We start from the raw sequence: 24281 nt of genomic DNA on the forward strand, positions 1-24281 counted from the left end.
CAAAGATCATACACGTAGACCAATATAAATAACATAAAAAAATAACGTCACTTACCGCTGACTCATGTGCAGTTGCCGGGTCCGTGCTGTTGCTACTGATCCTTTTATGAGGGTAAGTGTTGATGCAAAACCTAATGTTTACTGTCCCTCGTTGTTCAAACAGCCACCGCTTCCAAACAATGGCGGACGCTCCAGCCGGCGGAGTTAGTTGTGGGCGTGGTTTCACGTAGCGGAGGAGACCGAGGCATGGCTGGCATTTTGGTGACGTAACGAAAATGCGCAAATCTGGACGGCTCGTAAAAGTCACATGACACTGGAAAGATCCTCCGGGCGGGGTGTACAGACACTGCAGAACTTGGCTGCTTTAGTCCTTCTCTGTGTTGTCAGGGTGAGGGGGACACCACTTTATATATGTTAAAGCAAGAAAAAACGTGTTTTTCATAATACGTCCCCTTTAACTGACAAAACACTGCTTGGATTTATAGAAAAAAAAACTACAGACTAAGAATGTGCTGTGTGAATGGGTGTATGGGGCTTGTGGCATAGAATTGCTTTGGTTGGTCAACAATACTAATACACCTTTAAATAAATGTAGTCTATTTCCATATGGGTCATTATTTATTTATCGGACACTAAGCCAAAATGCAAACAGAGTGAGAAAAACTAAAGCTGTTGAAAACAAAGTACACTCCATAATTTAGTTGCTTGCACAACCACATTAAGCAGCAATAACTTGAAACAACTGTTGTCAACATGACATTGCCAGTCTGATATTGTCACAGAGGAATGGACAAGGGGTTATTTTCTTTCTCATATGACAGCATGTTAGATAGGTTGTAACTAACATAATAACACAATAAAAAAGCCTCCCAAGCGGAAGCATTCCAAGCAGAAGCAAAAGTCAACCACCTCCTAGATGTAGACAAACTACATTATCAGCATGCAGTTGTGTGAGTGGTAGCAGTTTTATGATCCCTGGCTTTCTTTCCATCGGGATCTTGCACTGTTGGTATTTTTATGGACACATTTAGTGGATTTAAAGTCCTGGTTAACTGGCAAGTCTATTTTTTAAAGGGGGACAGGGCAGATTTACAGCCAAGATAAATCAATATAATGATTTTCTTTTTCTAAGAAATTATTATTTCTCAAGTGTGTTGTGAAAAATTATGAGTATGCCAAATTACAGGAAGTTTCAGGTAAATAAAAGTTAAAAGTATGTAAAAAAAAAAAAAAAAAAAAAAGTGCAGTCCAGTTAAAAGCATTCACAGTTATGTTGGACGAGTATAATTGCAGTTAAATACTATTTGAATGAAACATGAATGTTCTCAGAACCATGAGCATAGGGAACATTTTCATTATTGAGCATCGTGATGCAGAAAACCTACAACTCATACACACAATTTGACATTGAAGTCTTTCTTTTGTGAACTTCACATTTCATGCAAGGACAGAACAAAGTCATGCTCTTGTTCGTTTTATTTTCAAAGAAGCTCACTAAAAATGAGTACTGAAAATCACAACTAGCCCTGCAACGAGATGCATTTTTATGAGGGGGGAAAAAACAACCTTAAAGCTTGTCGGTATCTCTATCAGGATGCTACCTCCTGCTAAATGAAGAGCACTGCCTGGTACACTCTGTTTTCTCCCCCTGCCTCTAGGGATAATGACTTTAAGGTGGACTCAGAAGTACAGTCTGCCGTCTTTAAACATGGCAGTAATCTCTGACTCCTGTTGTTATAGCATTAGGGTGCAGGTTTAGACAGGATGGGGAGATGACCGTGAGTTAAGATAAGGAGTCTATCTCTTAGCCTGCTACAGAGCATCTGTATGGAGTGATAACAAATGAATGCTGAATGCAGGACAGATCAGACAATGCAGTGAAAAAAGTAAAGCCAAATTAACCTCAGGGACACCTGGAAACACCGTATTATTGGGACGGCAGAGAGGAAGTCAGTGAAGATGAGCGGATGAGCCGCAGTGGACCTCTAATTATTCTGTTTCCTGCTGCAGCAAGTGTACAGGCAGGTATAGTATTTTCTCTGAGTAAAATTACAGTAATTCTCCATACATGTTACTTATTTTTCTATTGCCATGTATGCTCGGCATGCTTTAGATGTTTCTTTTAGCTCGGTCTATTCCTTTTGATGAATGCCCCCAGCATTGGCCAGAAATTGGATGCTGTCATTTTCATGGAATTAATGGTTAGTATATCATGGGGTTTGGATCTCGATGGAGTGAGCATCTGATTTGATTTTATATTTCTTTTTTCTCCAGTATGATCCAGGCTAAACAGTCCCAATGCTTCAAACTGACAGAAATACCACTGAATAAGTCATGTTTAGGGATATAAACATTGGCAAGTAAGGTTAAGTGAATCAAAACAGTAAAAGAGGAAACCAAAACAAACCTGCTTCAAGTCATTTATTCAATTTTTGTTGTGGAGGTGTGTGTGTGTGTGTGTGTGTGTGTGTGTGTGTGTGTGTGTGTGTGTGTGTGTGTGTGTGTGTGTGTGTGTGTGTGTGTGTGTGTGTGTGTGTGTGTGTGTGTGTGTGTGTGTGTGTGTGTGTGTGTGTGTGTGTGTGTGTGTGTGTGTGTGTGTGTGTGTGTTATTCCCAAAGCACATAACTGAGGAAACAGTAAGGATACATTTTACAGCATGTATTCAAGTAATCACTTCATGTTAAAACTTCGAGAGAAATCCTAGTTGGTGAAACATTTGATCTGGGTACAGCTGAGTTGAATTTGAGATGGGCTTGGAACTTCCAGGGCTTTCTTTCAAACAAAACCAGACTGAATGTTGGTCAGGGATCCAAATAGTCATTCTGAAATAGACACCTTGCCTTTACAACTGAGCCAGTGAAACAAAATGTTTCTTGTAGGTTTACTGCAAAGATAAAAATTCATGAAGACCGAGGATTCAAAAGATGGGTCAGAAGAAATACTATTGTAGAAGAAGTCTTTCAGCAAAGTATATTGAAATTACTGAGATGATCAATATTGCTTAGGTTTAGAGATATTTTAGATTTTTCTTTTATTGTTATGTATAATTTAATGATGAGTATTTGCTCCGGTTTTGTAGACAAATGTTTTTACAGAACCCACACTTTTTTCTTTTTACTTTGACTTGCTTTAATTGTCTTGTGCAAGTTTAAGTTATTTCTCCTTTTGTTTGGCAGGAGAGGATTCTGGAGTTGTTCAGGCTTATAGGAAAGGAGGACAATGAATCGCTCTGTATCACAAAAATGATTCAAAAAACTGATCAAGGAACATGACTATGTTCTCACTGCCGGCCCATATTCGATTTTTTTAGTACTGTATCCAGGCAGATTTTTTGACAGTCTGAAAAACCAAAAAACACATGAAATGTTTTTTTTTTTTTTTTTTCAAGTGGTAATTTAACCACATATGGAGGTGGTTTAAAATACAATTCCAATTGAGTTTGCACAAATGCATATCAATCTGGATAGTCTGGTTGCTCTAATAGGTTTTCAGATAGCCTTTTGTGTCATTCACAACACAACATAAACAATAGCCATAAACCAGAGTGACGGAAGCAATTCCTCCGTTGGCTGACCCTTCACTTTCCTGTACCATGGACACAAATGTACTGACATACCGGCGGAGATACCTGGCCAAAGCAACTTAAGACACAGAGAGACGCCTTCTTTGTGTCTGGTACTTTGTTATAACAGCGACAGTAGCAAAGCAAGTGTACCATCTTCAGTTTTGGATGATTTTCTGTGTAGGTTACAATAGCAATCATGTGTATTGGGTAATATTAGCAAGGACACAGAGTCACAAGGTCCTGATTTTCTCATCAACAGATGTTCTCCAAGATCCCTGGAACAACCTTGACAAATACCTGAAAAACTGCAGAAAATATACTTACTCGAAGACAAAGTGGGATTACATCAAATATAATTTCAGTTTATTTACGGAATTTCGAAAATGTGTATGGCTTGAAGTTTAAACTATCCTTTTTACTTTTATAATAACTTTCAGCTCTTTATTACTTTCTGTTGAAATGAGAGTGGTGGGAATGGGATTGGTATGATGTTATCTGAACTCCTTTTCCATGTTCTTGTCTCCCAGCTGCGAGCCCATGCTGTGGACATGAATGGAAACCAGGTTGAGAACCCCATCGATCTGTATATCTTCGTCATCGATATGAATGACAACAGACCAGAGTTCAAAAACCAGGTCTACAATGGTTCTGTGGATGAGGGTTCCAAACCAGGTAATAAAGCCATAATGGACAAATAGACATTTCGGCTAAGAATTGACATACAGTACATATGTGTACTGTATATATGTGTGTGTGTAAAAGCCAAAAAACACATGAAAGACATGTATATAGGAGAGAGAGAGAGAGAGAGAGAGAGAGAGAGAATGTATGATAGATAGATGGAAAAGAATTCAAAAGCTTCAAAGGAAAAGATTCAAAGCATTCAGAGATGGTAAAAACAGATTTTTCCATTCCTCTTGATTTAGCAGATAGGCGGAGAATCTGTTCTGTACAAGAATAGCCATTGACCAAAGAAGATGCTCAAGAAGAATTGAGGATTAAATGTACCGCAGAGTTGCTCCGCTGGGTCATTTTATATATAACCTCATGAGCTCTCTTTGTGCAGGCTGTTGTAAGTGTGTGAGCCTGATGAGCCGATGTTTATGCCACCAGAGTTGATTTCATGAGGTGGGCAGGTGCAGTTTCCTTTTCTGTATATTTCACTGTATTTCTACTTTTTTGCTTTCCTTTTTTCTGCTTTTGTTTTTTGTTGTTTTTTTTTCATGTCTGTTCTGCAGCTATTTCCTCCTTTGGCAGCACTACTCCAAAGAGCACAGAAGACTCTATGGCATGCATGGCTTTCAGCTGAACAATAATCATAAAAAGAGACTTTTAGAATTGAAAGCTCCAGTGGTTTCAATGGAAGGCCAATTACAGACTTGAATTAGTTTGCAAATTAAAGAGTCATTATTGGAACGTAATCCTGTCATGCACAGCTTAGGACGCCCATACAAAGGGTCCACATTAAACCCCCTAAGAGTGAAGCTTAATGAAATTACCCCAGCGATGTGTGACACATTGTGATTCTTTATCCCCTTCTCTTTATCCCTCCATCTCGAGAAAAAGAAATCTTGGGTGGAGGACTGATAGTTACTCCAGTTGGAATCAAACCAACACACAGTATGTCCTCTGTTGCTCTTTTTTCATCTCCCTCCCTCTGTTCATAACAGATTTTTTTTCCTCGTCTCGCTGAGAGGGCTTTAGACTGCTCCCTCTGGCCGAGTCATTGACAAATGTTGCTTTGAAATGTAATGAAGTTTGAAATGGGAGCTGCGGTTACAATTATCCTCGGACATGGGCTGTCACTGGGATGAAATCACTATCTCTGGCAATTAGAATCAACTACGAGAGAGGGAAAAAGAGATGGGGAGAGATTGGGTGACAGGCAGTGATCCAACTGCAGTTTTATGAGTGTGTGGAGGCCGAAAACCAAACAAGTGGAGCATTCATCGAAGGATAGCAGCTTATTCTGCACAACAGATCTTTATCTGCCTCAGGGAGGGCTTGTTCATTTAAGCAAATTATGCAATTTTAAAGTAAAAGTACAAGAGCAGCATGCATGGATTTAAACTACATGTCACTGCTGCATTAAAAACAATTAATTGCTTATCTAAAGATGTGTAAAAAATAACACCCACTAAAGACATAAAAAATAACATCATATTTAAGACGCATCATTTTTATATCCTTTGTCTGTATATAGAGTTGAGTATTTTTTAATTTCTTTTTGTTACTAGGTTTAAACCATCATCAACAGTAGGCCTGCCAAATTACACCGCCCCGAGATCCTTCTGTGTTAAAGCTACTATTACACTATTATGATATTATACCAGGATATTAAGCTCATTCAAACAATCAGACATCAAAGTGTGAAGCATTGCATTTTCTTGATTTTTAGCATAGAGAAATATGACTAACATGGTGTTTGCATCTTCATATTCAATGCAATTCAATTCAATTTTATTTATATAGCGTCTAATACAACAGAGTTGTCTCTAGACGCTTTCCAGAGACCCATACCCAGAACATGACCCCCGAACAGTTATTACATAAACAATGGCAGGTAAAAACTCCCCTAGTGGGAGAAAAACCTTAAGCCAAACAGTGGCAAGGAAAAACTCCCCTTTAGGAGGAAAGAAACCTTGAGCAGGACCAGGCTCATAAGGGGGGACCCTCCTGCCGAGGGCCAGACTGGTGGGTCAGGGACGGCAACAGCACAGAAGGCAGGTGGAAGCAGCAACGGGATGACCAGGGGTGGGGACCGCAGGCCAGCACGCAGCTCCCGAAGCTCCGGCCCAATCAGCAAGTCCCAGGTTGGGGTGCAGGGTCGGGGAAGGGTTGAAGGGAAAGGGTCAGGGAAAGACTTGTGCTCCGTAATGCAAGCTACAAGCCACCCACGACCACCTTCAGGTCAGATATTCTGAGTTATGAAGGAGAAGTTGCATAACTTTAACTAGTTTGTCCATTTTTATTGCTACTAAAAGATATTTGCCTTCAGGGATTTTTCCATATGGAGCAGTCTATAATGATGGTCTCAGTGATTAGGAGAGAAAATCATTGACTCTTATTGTGTCACAGTAGTTATTTTTTAAAAGACAAATAAAAGTGCCACACACGGGCACTATTTCAGGTAAAGGTGCTGTATTGCCAGACTGTGGACGCTGCAAAAACTTCCTTCCTTACTTGGCAAACTATTACAGGTCTTAAAGAGCATATTGCAGGTTGGAGACCCCTGTGAATCAATGTGTAGGAAAATAATGTAGGAACTGAATTTTCATTGAAATACGCATAAATATATACTACAGTGACCTCTGGAGTTGTTTTTGTGAGAGTATTTTACTTCTGCATCTGAAAAAGCTGAACCGGAAGTGACGTGGCACCAGGGAGCGCGGTGAATTTCAACAATAGGAAAAATAATGGATCTTAATGTTAGTTGTGACACTGAAGAGGTTGTGAATGTGTATTCACACCAATATGACGGGCCACAGCCTTATAATTACGAAACCCGTTAGGCCCCCCACGTTCTTTTGATTGACAGCTGAAACTCGCTTTTTAAAAGGCTGATTTATGGGTCCGCGTTACACCAACGCAGACCCTACGGCGTAGGTTACGCGGCGACGCACAGAACGCTGCGTGCGCCGCGTACCCTACACCGTAGGCTACGCCGTCGATTTTACGCGGAACCATAAATCCGCCTTTATTCACTGCAGCACCCGCCCGTGCTCCTGAAAGAAACTCCGAAACTCCTTAAAAATGGGTGAGTACTTGTAATCTGTCTACGTTTGTACTTTCTAAACAGAAAAAGGCTTATTATCTTCTCTTTTTTCTGATTAAATGCATCCGAAATAGCCGGGTATTTTTAAAACCGAATATTTCCCCCCCTTCGTTTATAAAAAAATGTGTATCCACATTACATCGTTGTTAAAAAAAAAAAACCTTCCACACATAACCGAAGATCTGCATTTTCGACCACATTCATAAGCATTCCAAACCTGTAGATCATCTGGTCTTCCGGCCTCCGGGCCGCCTCTGCGGCGCAGTTTTCCCGGGAGCGGCGTCTCCTTCTCGGGTAACGAGCTCGAGTCCCCCCGTGTCCCACCACGGAGCTGCCGCGTTAAATCGACGCAGCCTTACGCCGTAGGGTACAGCGTAGGGCTGCGCGTCGCCGCGTACCCTACGGCGTAGGCTCTGCGTCGGTGTAACGCAGTAAACGGCTGTCCAGAGAAGAGACCATTTATTTAATAAATAGCTTGGAGGACAGATGGTGGATCATCTGTAGTTCTGTTGTAAACAAAGGTTGCACGTTAGACGTCAGACTCAGAGCAGATTTGTTGTTGTTTTGTAGCATAATGTGACGTTTGAAAGCGCAGAACTGCTCTCTGTCTCTGTCTACACGCATCTACATAAACTGAGTTTTCAAAAATCTTCACTTTGCCCGGAGTTTTTTTTAAACATTACGTTTATTATTCCAAAAGTAGGAAAATATCTTCGGTTAAGCAGATACCCGGGTACGTGTGTACGGGGTCTGCACAGTAAGATGGGGCAGCTGTGGAGACTGCTCGCTCCTGCTGCGTCATATGACGCGGTGTTCGAAAAGAAAAACGTTTGTAGGAGCTTGGCTAAAATCAGCAACTTTTTCCTCTGAATACGTGCCCTTATGTCTTGTAAAACATATTAAATCCTACATTAACTTCTCACATAGTCATTTTCACATAAGGTCAGGTATAATTTTTGAAAAAATTCTAACCTGCAATATGCTCTTTAAGACTGCAGAGGAACTGCAGAAATACACAATCCAAGTAAATATAATACAAGGTTAAACCAGTCAATGCTTGAGAAATCCAAAAATATCCAAGAGCTAAAACTCAGACTTTACATAACACAGTTAGCATGATAAATGTTCACAACAGTATCGTTAGTGGAAAATTGAGTAAGTGTGACTTTTTTAGAGGTTTTGCAGGAGAAAGCCTCTCGTGGCAGCAAACTACAAGAATCTGGAACTGTCCTTTTGACAAAATGGGAATCTTAGGCCACAGGGTGCAGTGGCTCTTTGTTGAAAGCCAGACACAACACATCTTTACACATCTATGGACAAACACCTCATAAGAACTGTCAAGGATGGTGGTGAAGGGGGGGGGGGGGGGGGTGATTTGGGCTGTATTTGATGCCACAAGACTAAGGCACCTTTTAGTCATTGAGCTGACCATGAATGTTCTGTATACCAGAGAATTCTAGTCAAACATGAGCTCATCTGTCCTACAGATGCAGATGAACTGAAATGGATTCATGCAACCCAATGATTTCAAGTGTTGCAAAGGTCCAGGCCTCAACCTGATTGAAATGCTACATGGGGCATTCAGAGATCTGTGCATGAATAAATGTTCATAAACCTCAAATACGTGGAGCAAAGTGGAAACGTGCGCCATAACTCCTCAACAACGATATGTAATAGATTTTCTACAGAAAACAGTTGCTTTAAGTTAGCATTGCTAATGTGATTCTTCAGCCACTTAGCTTTTTACAGTTTAAGTCATAATCAGAGAGAATTATATCTTTAGTTCCAAATTTTTAGTCATTTGCTTGTTTTCTTATTTCAAATAGTTATCTGTGATACGAGAAAACTGTATCACTGCCTACTCCAAATGTTATATTGGTTACATAATATACAAAGACAGCCAGCATTAGCTATAAACATCAATGAGACACTGTCTCTGCGAGCAGTACTAGGAACAAAATGTACTAGAGCAAGGCTGTTTTATAATTTTTTTTTTTCTTGGGGAATTAGATATTACTTTTTTCTGTTAGAGCATGTTAACCTTCTCTGTAGATAAATAATGACAAATGTTCTTTTTCATCCTTTTCATCAGGAACTTATGTGATGCATCTGTCAGCATTTGATGCTGACGACAACACAACTGCTAATGGAATGGTGCGCTATCGAATCCTGTCCCAAAGCCCGCACAGCCCCATTCCTAACATGTTCACCATCAACAGTGAGACTGGCGATATTGTGACAGTGGCACCTGGACTCGATCGAGAGGTATTTTTTCTCTGTTTAAAGCAGACAAAATGCTAAAGTTGACCAATTGAGAGACAACTTGAGAGATAAGGTTGTGGTAAAAAGTTATTTTTGAATCTGACAACCCTTCATTGCCTTTCATGTCTGAATGAAAGACAACTTCATTTCCTTATGGATTACAGTCCCTATTTACATTGTTTATTCTGATGTCACTGTAAGAGATGTGACTTTCAAAGTTCAACAGACACTTTTCACAAAAGACACTTACTGCACAGACATCCCATACACAAAGACACAGAAACAACAGCTATTTAACTTTTTACACTAAAAAGTCTTCATTCACCTTGTTTATGGACCTTTAAAAGTTGTGACACAAACCAAATATGTTTATTCTCGCAACATGGATATGCCAGTGACAACTCCGAAAAGAAATCAGCGAGACAGATCTCCTTACCAAGCTGTCAGTTTTGACAGACCTATTAACAACAGATCACACTGCAGAGGAATGCTTGTGTTGTCCTGTGTACGCGCTTGAGCGTGCACAATTGCATAAATGCTGCCATTGTAGAAGAAAGGAGGAAATATGTGAGAACGACTGCCCTTGACACCTGTCAGACAGACACAAAAGCCCAAATACTCACGTATGTGCTCAATAAAACAGCAGCAGTGGAGGGAAAAAGTCAACTGAGCGGAGTAAAAGAACAAAAACAGTGATGGGTTTTACCATCATCATCAAGGAAAAAGTGAATGTAATTTTGGCAAATAAAAAAACTAAGTGACAGAGACAGAGAAGGAAGATGAGGCATGATGGTGCCAGGGGGACAGATGTATGAGGGCATCATAGAACAGAAGCTTAGGGTTCCTGGGGATGTTAATCCCTAAATATTTAAACTGGTCGGTAGTGGTTTTAAAAGGCAGATGATCCAGAAACCTGGGATCAAGGCCGTCGGACAGGGGCATGAAAACACTTTTGTCCCAGTCAATCATCCGCATATAGGCCAACAGTGCATTCAGTTGCGCCACACCTGATTCCAGAGATCAAGGGACTGGATCTGATGGAAATAACCAAGGGCTCAAAGGCCCGAGCAAACAGCATAGGAGAGAGGCAGCTTCTCTCTCTAGTACCATGATGCAGCAGAAATGGGACGGAGCAATCATAGTTGGTCAGTACAGAAGATTTAGGACGGACATAGAGCATTTTTAAGACTGTCATGAATTTGTTGCCAAAGCCAAATTTAGTAAGAGTAGCAAACATATATCTCCACTCAATCTGATTGAATGCTTGCTGCACATCCAAGGAGATGACAGAGCAGAATTAGGTGGTTTATTTGAGTACATAATATTTAGCAAGCGCTAAATGTGTTGGAGAAGGAAAATCTGTTTGGGATAAAACCTGTTTGATCGGGATGGATCAAAGAACCAATGTGTGCATTCAAGGGAGTTGCCAGAAGCTTTTCTATAGTCTTTTGGTCACTTTTAAGTAAGCTTAAGGGACGATAGGACGAAACGCTAGTGTTATCGCTATCCTTCTTCAGAAGGAGACAGATGTGAGCACCATAAAGGGTATCAGGGAAGATGCCAATTTTTATAGAATGAATTAAAATGCGGAGTAGAAGAGGCGCAACAGTGTTAAATGAGCTTTATAAAATTCTATAGGAAAACCATCAGGCCCACAGGCTTAACATTAAATTTTTTTTTTGTTTAAAAAATTAAATGTATTATCCATCTATGATATTAACATACTCCAATCATGTGCTTTCATTTACAAATGCACTTATCTTGCAAATATGCTTCCAAGTACTTTCAAAGATTTTTTTAAGACCAATTCGCAAATTCATAACTATAATACCAGACAATTTGAGGATCTCCATTCTTCAGTCGTACCAATAGCAGTCAGTTCTCCATCAAAGACAGAGGTGCCTCACTCTGGTTCTCTCATATACTTATCGCAAAATCTTCACTGTCTATTAATAGTTTTAAACAGAGATTGAAGACCAGCCTTATTGACCAAGCGTCTAGAAGTGCTTCCACTTAATGTGGACTCACTTCTGCACGTGCACACCGAGAAATTGTCTGTTTTATATCCATCTTTTTTGAACGCTGTTTTTTTTTTCTTTTTTTTTTTTCTTTTTTTGTTCTTGCTATTATTTCAATGCAATGTATTTTTCCTGGTGAGAACTTTGAATAAGCCCATTTAGGGCTTCCTTTCTCACCTGCACATATTTTCATGCTTTTTATGTTCATTTAAACTTTTGTACCGTTTTTTTATGTTGTGCAAATAAACAAATCAAATCAAATCAAACATTAGGAAAGGAACGGATGGCAGCTTTAATTTCTTCAAGCGTGATGTCAGAGTCCAAATTAGGCGTAGCTACATCGCTAAGAGATGGGACGTTCAGGGAGTAGAGGAAACCCTCTATGTCAGCATCACTGGCTGTAGATTTAGAAGTAAATACTTGGCTGTAAAAGTTAAGAAATCTCTTGTTTATCCGTTTGGGATCGGTTATCAGCTGACCTGTACTGCTGGAAATTTTATGTATTGTTCTGTCAGATTGGACACATTTCAGCTGTCTAGCAAGTAATCTGTCAGCTTTGTCGCCCAGTTTGAAATGTTTTTGCTTCAGCTTGCGGATGTAGTTTGTTACTTTGTCCCCGAGAATGCGGTTGTATTCATATTTAATTGACAATATCTCATTAAGTGTATCCTCAGAGTTATCTTTACGATAGGCTTCCTCCAATGCAGACAGCTTGAGCCCAATATCCTTAAGGCAGCTCGTTCTAACTCTTGTAGCTGAAGCCTGAAAGGAGATAATGTGGCCCCTCATTACGACATTAAAAGATTCCCAGAGGACTGAGTCTGAGACGGCACCGTTGTAATTATGAAGTAGAACGTCTGAAATCTTTGATGATGATTTTGACCAAAGGACTTGTCCAAAGTTAGTGAAGGGTTGAATTTCCAATGGTAGCGTGGCGGGTGCAGGTGAAAATGAATCTCCATTGTAAGGGGGGCGTGATCAGAAATTAAAATGCTTTGGTATGTTGAGCTAACTGTGTTAGAGATTAATCTGGAGTCTATTAGAAAATGGACAATTCTAGTTAAGCTACCATATACAGGAGAAAAGAAGGAGTACTGTCTGTCATGCGGGTGCTGAAACCTCTAGATATCGGTCACATTTAACGAATTCACAAGATGGTCAAGAAAAGGGACAGATTTTAGCACCAGGGGCGTTTTAAGGGAGGACCTGTCCAGCCGAGGGTCAAAATAACAATTAAAATCCCCTCCTACTATAATGTTGTGACTATTATAATTACGCAATCAGGTTAAAAACGTTACAGAAAAAATCAGGGGAGTCAAAATTAGGGGCATAAACATTAAGGAGAGCGAGTGGTATTGAGTTAACAGATCCAGTGACAAGTAGGAATCTCCCACCTGGGTCAGTTATGATGGACGCAAATACAAAGGGAACAGTTTTGCGGATGAGAATGGCGACCCCCCCCTCACTTTTGAAGAAAAAGTGGACTTGACACAGATTGTAAACACCTCTGTTCAGTTGGCTGGATATGGGTCTCCTGCAAAAATATATGTATATATATAGATGAAAGAGCTTTTCAATGAGAAAATATTTTCCCCTTTTAAGGACCCTACCTTGACCTCTGCAGTTCCTAGAAGTTAAAGTGAAACGACTCATCCCTGATCCTGGTAGTGTGTATTACAGAATACAAGCAAATTATACATAAGGAGTGATGAATGACACATGACTGGCAATGAACTGGCAAACAAATACATAAAAACAAATAACCCCCCCAAAAAACAAGCCACAAAAAAGGAACGTTGCGGAAAACCCTTTCAATCAGCATGGAGGCTGCTGGGTAACAGAGCCTCCAAACAGAAGACTTGAATATAAATCTATACCAGGAGCCCCGACTGCACCTCCAGGGTGAAAAATTGTACAAAATTACCTCCACCAAAATGTGCTTAGTTGCAATGTACAAGCAAAGTATGAAAAGTGGACATGCATATCCAAAATAGCCTGATATACATGGACTAAACTAAGGTAAATCAACTTGCTTGCTCCACTTCCACTCAAAAATGTTGGAAAGTAAAATCTTTATACACAATATTGTAAACATATACTCCATAGTTAACACTTTGACACGCTATAATGACTAATGTCATGTTCTAGAGATATTCGATATTCAAACTTTATCCATCAGTGTGTTGGCAAACCGTTTGGCACCAGCAGAAGAGTTGAAGGTGTTTACTGTATTGTTGTGAACTACTTGAAGCTTGGCTGGAAACCGAAGTGAGCATTTGGCACCGGCGTCAACCAGTCGCTTCCTCCCTGTGAAAGCCTTCTGCTGGGCCAAGACCTCGACGGTGTAGTCGGGAAAATATGTAGACCCTCTCTGCATGGTAGCGTAGTGGAGCCGCTTGCCTACTGAGCTGAAAGATGTTAGCAAGGTCACTATCATTGTGGATCCTGGCGATAATAACCTGCGGCCACTCGTTAGCCAATGGTTTGGGCCTCAGGCTGCAGTAAGATCGATCAATCTTGACGGGCCTTGAGAAGTTGTCCCGACAAAGCAGTTCAGATATCAAATAAGAAACAAACTCTCTAGAATTTGGACCCTCCTCACCCTCCTTGACACCCACGATATGAATGTTGAGCCTGCGGGAACGTCCTTCAAGTTCATTCACCTTAGTTTTGTGTGAACTGTTAGCATCCTGCAGCTCCTTGCATGCAGCCTCCAGTGTGGTGATGAGGGGGTCGGCGGAGTGAATAGAAGAACTCTAAGATCCTCTCACAGATATTCTGTGCTTTGTCCATATCAGTCAAGTGTTGGTCTGTCTCACGATGGTACTTCTGAAGACAAAGAGACACGACTCGATAGAGTCTAGACGGCCCTCCATGGACCTCTTCAAGCCGTCTACAAGCGTAGAAACTTTAGCAACTTACAGGCCCTGTTTTTTGAAAACAGCTAATATAGCCTTTTAGCTAGCGGTCTCAGTGTTCACCGGGGAAGGTTCTTTGAAGCGTCGTTTTTCCTAGGCATGGTGTAAAACTATTGCCAACAGCACACCGCGAAGCTTGCACATCAAATAAACAAAGAAAACATAAACCAGTGCGGTGGTTAAGCAGTGAAATGGAGGTAACAGCACAGAGCTCCGGGGAATCACGTCTACTCCATTACTGCACACGAGCGCCCCCCTGCTTTTGAAATGCGTTCTTGTCCGTCCGTATAAGCTCACACATTCATTCTCTTCTAAAGATTTCCACGGGTATGCAGTGGACTTTTAAGAGCTTGTTGACAGTAACAGACCCCAGTTCTCCAGAGGAAACGTGGTATGCTGTGGTGTTGTTGCAATGCTGAGAGGTTCAGACGAGCTTTACATAATTACTCCGTTGTCTAATTAGCAAGAGGGCTGTGTACACACTACACAGGCTGATGGGACAGTCAGGCACGAACAAGATACGGAGAAAGAGAGGTGTGCATTCGTGGTCATATGTGTTTGTGCATGCTCTTGTGTAAATGTGGAAATTAATGAGTGTGCGTACAAGGTTGGAGTTCAGCATCTCATCTAGTATCAAGATGAGAGGAACTGAGAGGAGCTGTCTAATCCGCCTGATGTGACGTCCCAGCCTAATTGGGATATTTACTCTGTAATTAGTAGGTGAGAGAGAGACAGTGGGAATGTAATTGGGAATTTCAGTGACGAAACACATTATCCAGACAATCGACTCCAGGGCTCCATCCTCTCTGCAGCCCATTAACGACACCCTGGGACAGAATAAGAGAAAAAGAAAGCTGTAAAAAGAGGGAAAAAAGGCTGGAAAGAGAGCTACGTGGCTACAAAAACATAAATGTCTCAGAGTATAGACATACAAAACAAAAGAATACTTGTGTCATTTAAAAAGAGGAAATGGCGTGTATTATTCCCTCATATCATGGTTCCACAGATTTCTATCAGTCAGATCATTGTCTTCACATTTGTCGATGAGTGGTTCCGAATGAGTGTCACCTTTGATGACTTTAGAGCATACCTGTCAAGTCTCCCGTTTTGGCCGGGAAACTACTGTATTTTACCCTCTTTCTTGCCGTCCTCTCGTTTTAGTATTTTCCCGTAAATTTCCCGTTTTATAATATAATATTTTTTTAAAAGCATCCCCGTGCCTCTCCAAACTGAAATGTCACGTGCTTCACGAGAATTGCCACTTGCTGTAGCCTGGGTGGCAGTTCTCACGAGGTTAGTGGTGACAACTGGAACAAACTCAGAACATCAAATCAGAGAGATGGATGGATGTAAGGATAGGGAAGGCATTTCTGCCCCAAAAGCCAAGACTCCATGTAAATATCTCTAAAAATGGGATCGAAAATTTACTTTCCTAAAGAGGAAACAGGACAGGGCACAGTTGCGCGTTCTGAAAGACATGTAACTGCGATGTTCGTGTCTTTCCCATGGAAAGTGGAAAATGTCCCTTATTTTTAAATCCATAACTTGACAGACTTTACAGTGCAGCCTTTGGACAGTGTGATGTCTGTCCAGGTTCTGCATGGCAGGTTTCAGCTCAGTCAAATGAAAGACTTCACTCTCACTATTCTGTGCTCAAATGAGACCACAGACGGTGAATGTGGAACAGAACACAGGCTCAGCTTTGTTTTCCCACAAAGTCACTGTCTGCGGCTGCTGCTGTAATCTCATGGAAGAGAAAGCTCTAGCAGATAACTGCACACTGTTTCTTTTTTCTTATGCTCTTTTTTTTATGTTTCTGCCTTTTCGCAGAAAGTGTCCCAGTATACCATCATTGTGCAAGCCACAGACATGGAGGGTAACCTGAACTTTGGCCTATCCAACACAGCCACTGCCATCATCACCGTGACGGACATCAATGACAACCCTCCCACGATGACCTCCAGAACTGTGAGTTACTGCAAATAACGAAGCATGGAGAGGGTAACATTTCAGAGAAGGAGAGGGGTTGGGGTTCAGAGAAGAGGGTGAAAATGATTCGAATGCTGGAGGAAAAAGACAAGTAATGTATCTGAAGAAGAGGAAAAAGAAGGGGAAAAATAAAAGGGAGAGTAAAAATCTGTATGACCAGAAAGTAAGAAAGAAAATCCAATTGCTTTTTTTCTTTTTTTACTTGATAAATGACCAAAAAGTAATCTCAGGGAGTTTTACATCGCCAGAAGCCCGACAGTTCTCCTTGAGCATTTACAGGAGTGGCTTTGGACTGTGTTACTGCATTTTGCTGTGAAAAAAGATTTACATGTGGACTGCATAGGGAGACTTTTGAAGTGGGTGGTGTACGTATTTATTTCCCTATAGGGGATGTGCGCACACAAACACACACTATCATGATCCCCTTTATTGATTTTCATCAGGGAAAAAAAAGACGCACCAAGCAAATGTTTAATGATTGTAACCATGATAGGGATGTTTGGAGTGATGGGAGCAAGGTAAAATTAAAAGTCCAGTGTAATGCCTTACCATATATAATATGCTATATATTATATCTCTAGTGGTAAAATCCGGCAACATCCTTGCTAAATGAATCAGACATGCAGGGGATTTCTTTTTTGACAGTTTCACTATAAGGTATCTGTCATCGTGGCTAAAGTTTCAGATGACTGAAAAGAACAGCTGAGGCAGCAGCAGTATCCATCATTCATAACTAAATTGCCATGGCAGAGACGTGTATTTGTATAACAAAAAAAGTGGAGCCAGTTTTCTTGCGCTATAGTGGTACTTCATGATGAAAAATCTTGCTGAGTGTCAGTATGACTGCGGTTGTCAGGATTATTCATGAATATATGCTTCCTATCAGTACTGATGAGAACATCAGCCTGCTGGGTAGGTAAGATGCTTAGTTCTGCAGCTGCAAGAACAGCTACCGAGGCAATATCAGCAATGCAGTCCATACTCAGCCTTTTGAGTTAGCATTAGCATATGGCATGGGGTCTATAAAGACCCTTGAGTTAGCACTGACAGTAAGCATGTTTCAGCCCTAGACGCTCATCAGAGAGAAAGGAAGGGAATGGATGTTCAGTAAAGAGCAGGAAAACTATGCAGAGAGGAGCAAAAACAGAACAAAACGAGAGCGGAAGCTGATGATTGGAGAACCTTGTGAACTCTATGAAGAAGAATAGAAAGATGAAAAAGTGATAAAAGATTGGCACTGGCAGAAGAAAGAATGAGGAATTACAAAGTCACAAGAGTTATTCTCCACAACCGTGATAAAGCACAGACATGCTCTGTTGTAAATCAGTGTCTTCCCTGACTGGGCACCTCCTTCCTACATTAAAAATTCCCCACTTATGGCGCTGTATTGATGATAGTGGGCAATAACAGATTGATATTCTCTAACTGTATTTGTGTTTAAGTGCATTTCCATCAGTGTCACAGGGGGAAGTTAATACTATCACGGATATTAATGATGAACTTTAGTGGAGGCTTTGGAGTCACGACGAGCAGAGCTCTTTTTACACGGCTCCATCATAAATCATCCATTTTAGTAGGGAGATAACATAAAAGCCATTTTGTAGAGAATGCAGGCCATTATGCAAATATTTAGTGTTAGCAATAAACCCCATAGATCTTGTAACGTGTCCCAGAAATACAACGTTTTGGGAATTTGTCTTTAATGTTAATGATTAATATTTCATCTTGCCTATCGGAGCCCGGACTATTTTTCAAGTAGTAAAAGGATGGTGTGTGTCTGCAGATACAAAGGCTTTCGGGGCTTATTGCAATATGTCTTTGAAAAAGACTATATATTCACAAATATATATACCGTTTTATTTATATATATATATATATATATATATATATATATATATATATATATATATATTTTCCGCACTATGAAGCGCACTTAAAATCCTTAATTCTTTTCAAAAAAATCGGCAGTGCGCCCTATAATCAGGTGCACCATATGTATGAATGTTGTGCTAACTGACCTCAGACCAGTTTAGTACACGTTTGGTAAGTGACAAAGCAGCTCCACTTGATTGATTGTCAGACCATTCAGCTGACACATTAAAGTCAGTCCTTGGTTGGATACGGGTTGCAACATCGGACAACATTAGATAACTAATTATGTAGTGCTGGCAAGCAACCATAATCCAACATCTAGTCCATGTTACCTTACTATAATTAGACATCAAGCCAACGTTAGGTTTTTAGAGTAAACCCAATTTTCAAATCTGTATCATACTCTCATTATAATCAAATGTTGGAATACACTGTTGTTCCAACCTCACACTAACTTCAGGTGTCCGCTATCGCTGGCAACGATGAACCAATCAGAGAACAGGACGTAGTATTACGCTTAACTCCACCACTTTTTATTTGTGGATTTGTGGAAGACGAATGATTTTAAAAATATGAGTGTATTTTTTATGTATTAGTTAAAACTGAACGATATTCTGAGTTATTGGAAATGAGTTGAATAAAGTTTGACTTACCAGACGGTTTTAATTCGCTTTATATGTTTTATCATGCGCCTTATAACCCGGTGCACCTTATGTTTGAAAATAGACCCGTTCATTGATATTCCGCCTAATGTGTACTCTAGTGCAACAATATTTCTCATATTGTACTGTAGCTATGTGTAAGAATTTACAACCCTGCCATTAGGGTCCATCTGTGCACAATTCACTGCAGCGCTTTCTTGGCCTCCATTCCGTGCTCTCCTAAAGTTCATAACGATGAAGTTCCCTATCACTTCCATGCTTTTTACCTCCTTTAGCCTTTCCCCACTGTCACAGTAGTGACAAAGAGGCAAGGCTGCTGGCAGGAGATTTTTTGTCAGGTGTTGTGAGCCAGGCCATCTGCACTTTTTGCCAACCACAATCACACAACCCGCAGTTGGCGGTTTAGGTGCAATATCACTGAGACAAAAACTGCCTGTCCAGGGTAGCTCTGAGTCTCTGCTTAAAAACAGTCTTCCAACTGAAATAATCACACATTGTTTTGTTTCACAGCAGTGCCTGGTGGCACTTTTCAACACTCATGCAAATGGTTTAGTTTTTGGTTGTGCTCCAGCTATGCTTAGAAACCACAAACCCAATTGCTCCACAGCAAACCAGGACATTTTTGCCTGAAGCACCACGTACATGTCCAGCTGTTACTGAACAAAAACTTCATCAATAGATCAGTACCATAAAAACTGACGTGAAAACAAGCGTTATCATAATTAAGTTGACCTTAATATGCTGTTTACTTTACATTTACTGCGAAACATTCACATTCTTCTTAATAAAGAAAGGACTTTATTATTTTGGTAAATGCACATATCGGCTGATTTCCTAGACTTTGTGGGCATGAACGGCACTTAATTTGCAGTGTTTACATCAGAGCAAAGCATGAACTTCTGAGCTGAATTGCAATCTAACACTACAAATGACAAAGTTCAGTGATTGGAAATTAATTACTGCGCCGTTCTATGAGATTCATATTTGACCTTGTTTAATTGGCTTCTGCAGTTGAAGGTGATTGTATGAGCAGAAGACTTTTATGTGTTCGGAATTGAAAAGTGACTAATCAGGGTGCACAAAGCACTGAATAAAAAGGTGTAATTCCTTGGATTCCTTTTCTCAATAAACGAATTGTGAGACAAGAAGTCTCTGAGTGCAGTATTGAAAATCATAGCTGTTCCTGATCTTTCAAAGCCTTCCATTACAAATGGTTAACACTTTTCTTTAGTTGTTAACATGCACTGAGAAAAAATATGCTCAAGGGCTCCTCAGGGAACCTAAGAGCTTTTTCTGAAGTTTTCTTTCATTTAGTTGACATTTGGGAGTCCCTGAACCAAATCACGGTAATAAACCACACAAGCACACACATTTAAAGACTAATTTTGACAATAACATATGACAGCCTGCCTACTTATCCAAACCAGGCAGTGCATCAGGACCACCCGGACTTCTCTGTTGTCTTAAGAATGTCATTGAGTGTCTGAACAGCTCTCCTGACACAGCCCTCTAATCTGCCTGGTGCTGTCGGCTGTTTGCTGGGTGATACAAGGGTTTCCAGGCAGGGTATTATGGTCTGTTGGAGTGTTTGGTCTGTGGCTTTGCTCTTTAATATCCTACACACATAAGAGGCTCAGATGCTCAGCCACGCCTTACTCATGGTGATGCGGTGACTGAATGCTGCTACATGCCTGCTGTCTGTAGTGGAGCTGAGGACATGCCACGCACTGACCTCATGTCACTAGGTGTGATTTGATGTGTTGTTTATGTGGGTTGGGCCTACGGTCAACTCGTGTTTCACATGGTTTCTAATAAAGTCAGTGTCAATTATTCTCTGAGCTTGTGCAGACAAATAACAGTCGCCACCATAGGGGGAGGTGACAAACAAGAGCTCATTTCTCATCCAGTTTATTGGGGTAAAGCAAATGTGTTTTTATAACAAGGGGGACATAAGGAACACTTCACTCAAACAACAGTTTCAACCCTTCCCACTGAAAGCTCTTTTCTGTTCATCCATTTCTTTCCTCCCTTGTCACTTTGAATTTCAAAAGGAATTAAAGCTGCAAGCAGCGATGAACGGGCCCTCGCAATCTTGTGCACGTTCAAGCGTGCTGCAGTGGAAGCGTTTGTATGACTTGCATGTAGATTCTTCAGGTCTGGACATTTAGCGGATGACACCAGCCACGACTCTCTATATCAAACCATTCAAAAGTTATGGCAGAAAATAGGGATTATAAAATATCGACCAATCAGAAGAAGGGGCGGGGCTAATTAATGCCAATGAAGGTCAAGTACTCAATACCGAGTCCGATGACACCACCCACGAGTCTTTATGCCAAACCATTCAAAAGTTATGGCAGAAAGTAGGAACTATCAAATATGGACCAACCAGTCCAAATCGTCGCCACGGTAACGCTTTTGACTGAGACAAGTAATGCGCGTCGTCGCAAGATGGAGACGCACATTTTGATTTATAACACACCTGGGTGCACGTTACGGTTCGGGCCGCATTAACTGCCGAAGGAATGGCATAAATTTCGCCAAAATTACACAATGAATTCAAAATGGCCGACTTCCTGTTCGGTTTCGGCCATGGCTCCAAGAGACTTTTCTTTAAGTTGCGACATGATACAGGTGTGTAGCGATTTTCGTGCAAGTACGTCAAACCATATTGTGGGGCTTGAGGCACGAAGTTTTTTCTCTATGGACCAATCAGATGAAGGGGGGACGCGCTTTTCGGCGTCTAGCGTCGCCACGGTAACGCTTTTGACTGAGAAAAGTAATGCGCATCGTCGCGTTGTGACATGATACAGGTGTGTACCGATTTTTCGTGCATGTACGTCAAACCTTATCGTGGGGCTTGAGGCACAAAGTTTTCTAGGGGGCGCTGTTGAGCCAATAGGCCACGCCCATTAATGCAAACCATTAAATATCAATTTTTTCGCCAGGCCTGGCTTGCGTGCAAAATTTGGTGACTTTTGGGGCATGTTTAGGGGGGCAAAAAGGCCCTCCTTTCGTCGGAAAAATAAAGAAGAAAGAAAGAAAGAATTCCTACAGATACAATAGGGCCTTCGCACTGTAAGTGCTCGGGCCCTTATTAAATGTTATTGCTCATCAAGGGGGGCTACAAAGACTGTAAAAGACATTTAAACCAAAACAATGTGCTTGCTAGGGTGCCGGCTCTTAAATGAAAGGGAGATCTTTTATCTTACCTGAAAAACTCAAAAAGATGACTGTTTCTATGAAGAACAAACCTTATTGGATCCTAAACCACAAGTGGCATGGTAAAAATAAAAGATTTTATGTGCTAAAAGAACATTTTACTCTATTTTTTGCAGTTTTCCGGGGAGGTTCCAGAGAATCGAGTGGATACTGTGGTGGCTAATCTGACCGTTTTAGATGCAGACCAGCCGCACTCACCTAATTGGAACGCCATCTACAGGATCATCAGTGGAGACCCAGCTGGACATTTCATTATCCGCACTGATCCTGTCACCAATGATGGGATGGTCACTGTGGTCAAAGTAAGAACACACTCAGCTTCTAGTCTGTTAGAGTCTGGTCTCCGATAAGCTGAAATAATACACTACAAAGTTAAATGGGGACAGGCTGGGGTCTTTGCCTTTCATACGGCCCTTTATGTCCAAAAGGGGGATTGGAAGCTGTTGGGCCTTTCAGAAACATCTGATACACTCACACACAGACTTAAATACAATGAGCTGGTGAGGCCACAGTAGGAAATGAGATATTGATTTCTCAATTACAAAGGCAATGGTCTTATACACTCATGATGTTCTAGCTGCTGTGGTAAATGACAGTAACAACAAAGCTACATCTTGTTACAGCTTGTTACATTATTTATCCATCTCTGAGGGAGAGTTAATCCAGAGTGTTCAAACCACTTTGGAGAAGGGAAAAAAAGTAAACTGAAAAAAACTGTAGATGGTATGTATCACTGATGTGCGTTCTGCTGCGTGGTGTGAACATCCCTGAGTGATTTTGCGTCGATGTGTTTGCCATGTTAAGTAATTTCATGGAAATTACTCATTTATTTGCACTACTGACCTAAGGACAGTATTTAAAAGTTACCAGTCAGAACTGACATGATATGATACTGTTAAAAATAGCAGTAGTATGTCCTTCTAACTTCTAAATCACCCAGAGTCATGAGCACTAGTAGTCTGCTTCCCTTCATTATTTCTAGATGACTGGTTTGACAATCAAATCCTGTCACTCCCTGGAAAATTCAGTAGGCAGCTGGGAAGCTGTAAGCTTGCATGGAGACCCATGGGAGGTTATCAGAAAATCATAAAACAAGAGACAGGATACCCTAGAGAGGAAACAAGCAGAACACTGCCTTAACAAACAAAGAGAGGGTCACTCAGGGAAAAAAGAGCCCGTGAATTTGCATCAGACAACTGGCAATAGACAAAAACAAGGAGCCGTGAGAAGGCTCTGCTTACAGCCTCGGCAAAAACAACCAACACGTCGACTCGCACTGACACCCAGTGTCATGTGACTCTTCCGCATCAGACTTGAGCTTCTGAATAAACAAGGTGTGAGCTCTTAACCAGAACATGCAACACATTTTCATTTCCCTCTGGGGAGTTTATGAGATGAATTCTCCTTTTGCCGCTTAAAAATAAAGCTAGTAGACAAACAAGAACACGTAAAACACACAAGTAGATCTACTTGAGTCATTACAATCAATAAATCACAGATTATGTTAAACAATGAGGATAATGGGAAGGAAGTGGAGAGAAAGAAAGAAGTAAGGCGTGTACAGGTTTCCAAGGATTGAGAAATGTGGCCCACAGAGAGCTTAGATCACAGAAGTCAGGGTAAGGCAGAGGTGAAAAGGCTATGGGGGTGGGAATTTAAACTCCAATGGAGCAAATTAGGTAAAATGTAAAGAGAGAAATGTGTAAAATGGTACAGAGGAGATTTAAAATGTGATGGCTCATGGGCAAAAGATGGAAGCCATGTTATTGACCTCTCACCCTCCTGGCTCCCCTCAGGCTGTGTGTGTCTGAGTACGTTTGTGTGTTTTAGTTTGCCTTCAGCTATACTCTGGACCGCCCTGTGCTTTGAATACCACTGGCTTTAGATCAAAGACCCATGAGCGTGGTTTGCCTGTAAATTGGATCCCAGAGTGCCATGGGGTCATGTACAAATACACATTTGTGTGCTTATGTTTAGTTAACCTACACCCATGGTAAT

General features: G+C 40.9%; 1 protein-coding gene across 2 annotated transcripts in view; it reads left to right on the forward strand.

The window, feature by feature from the left end:
* LOC133456998 (cadherin-4-like) overlaps positions 1-24281 on the forward strand; it is a 432927-nt gene that overhangs the window by 368934 nt on the left and 39712 nt on the right. For both annotated transcript variants that reach the window (XM_061735792.1, XM_061735793.1), the window contains 4 exons: positions 4093-4237; positions 9433-9605; positions 16369-16506; positions 22400-22585. In XM_061735792.1, coding sequence (XP_061591776.1) covers positions 4093-4237; positions 9433-9605; positions 16369-16506; positions 22400-22585 — 642 coding nt within the window. The remainder of the gene's footprint in view (positions 1-4092; positions 4238-9432; positions 9606-16368; positions 16507-22399; positions 22586-24281) is intronic.

Source organism: Cololabis saira, chromosome 12 (assembly GCF_033807715.1).
Source record: "Cololabis saira isolate AMF1-May2022 chromosome 12, fColSai1.1, whole genome shotgun sequence".
In the NCBI taxonomy this organism is placed as follows: Eukaryota; Metazoa; Chordata; class Actinopteri; order Beloniformes; family Belonidae; genus Cololabis; species Cololabis saira.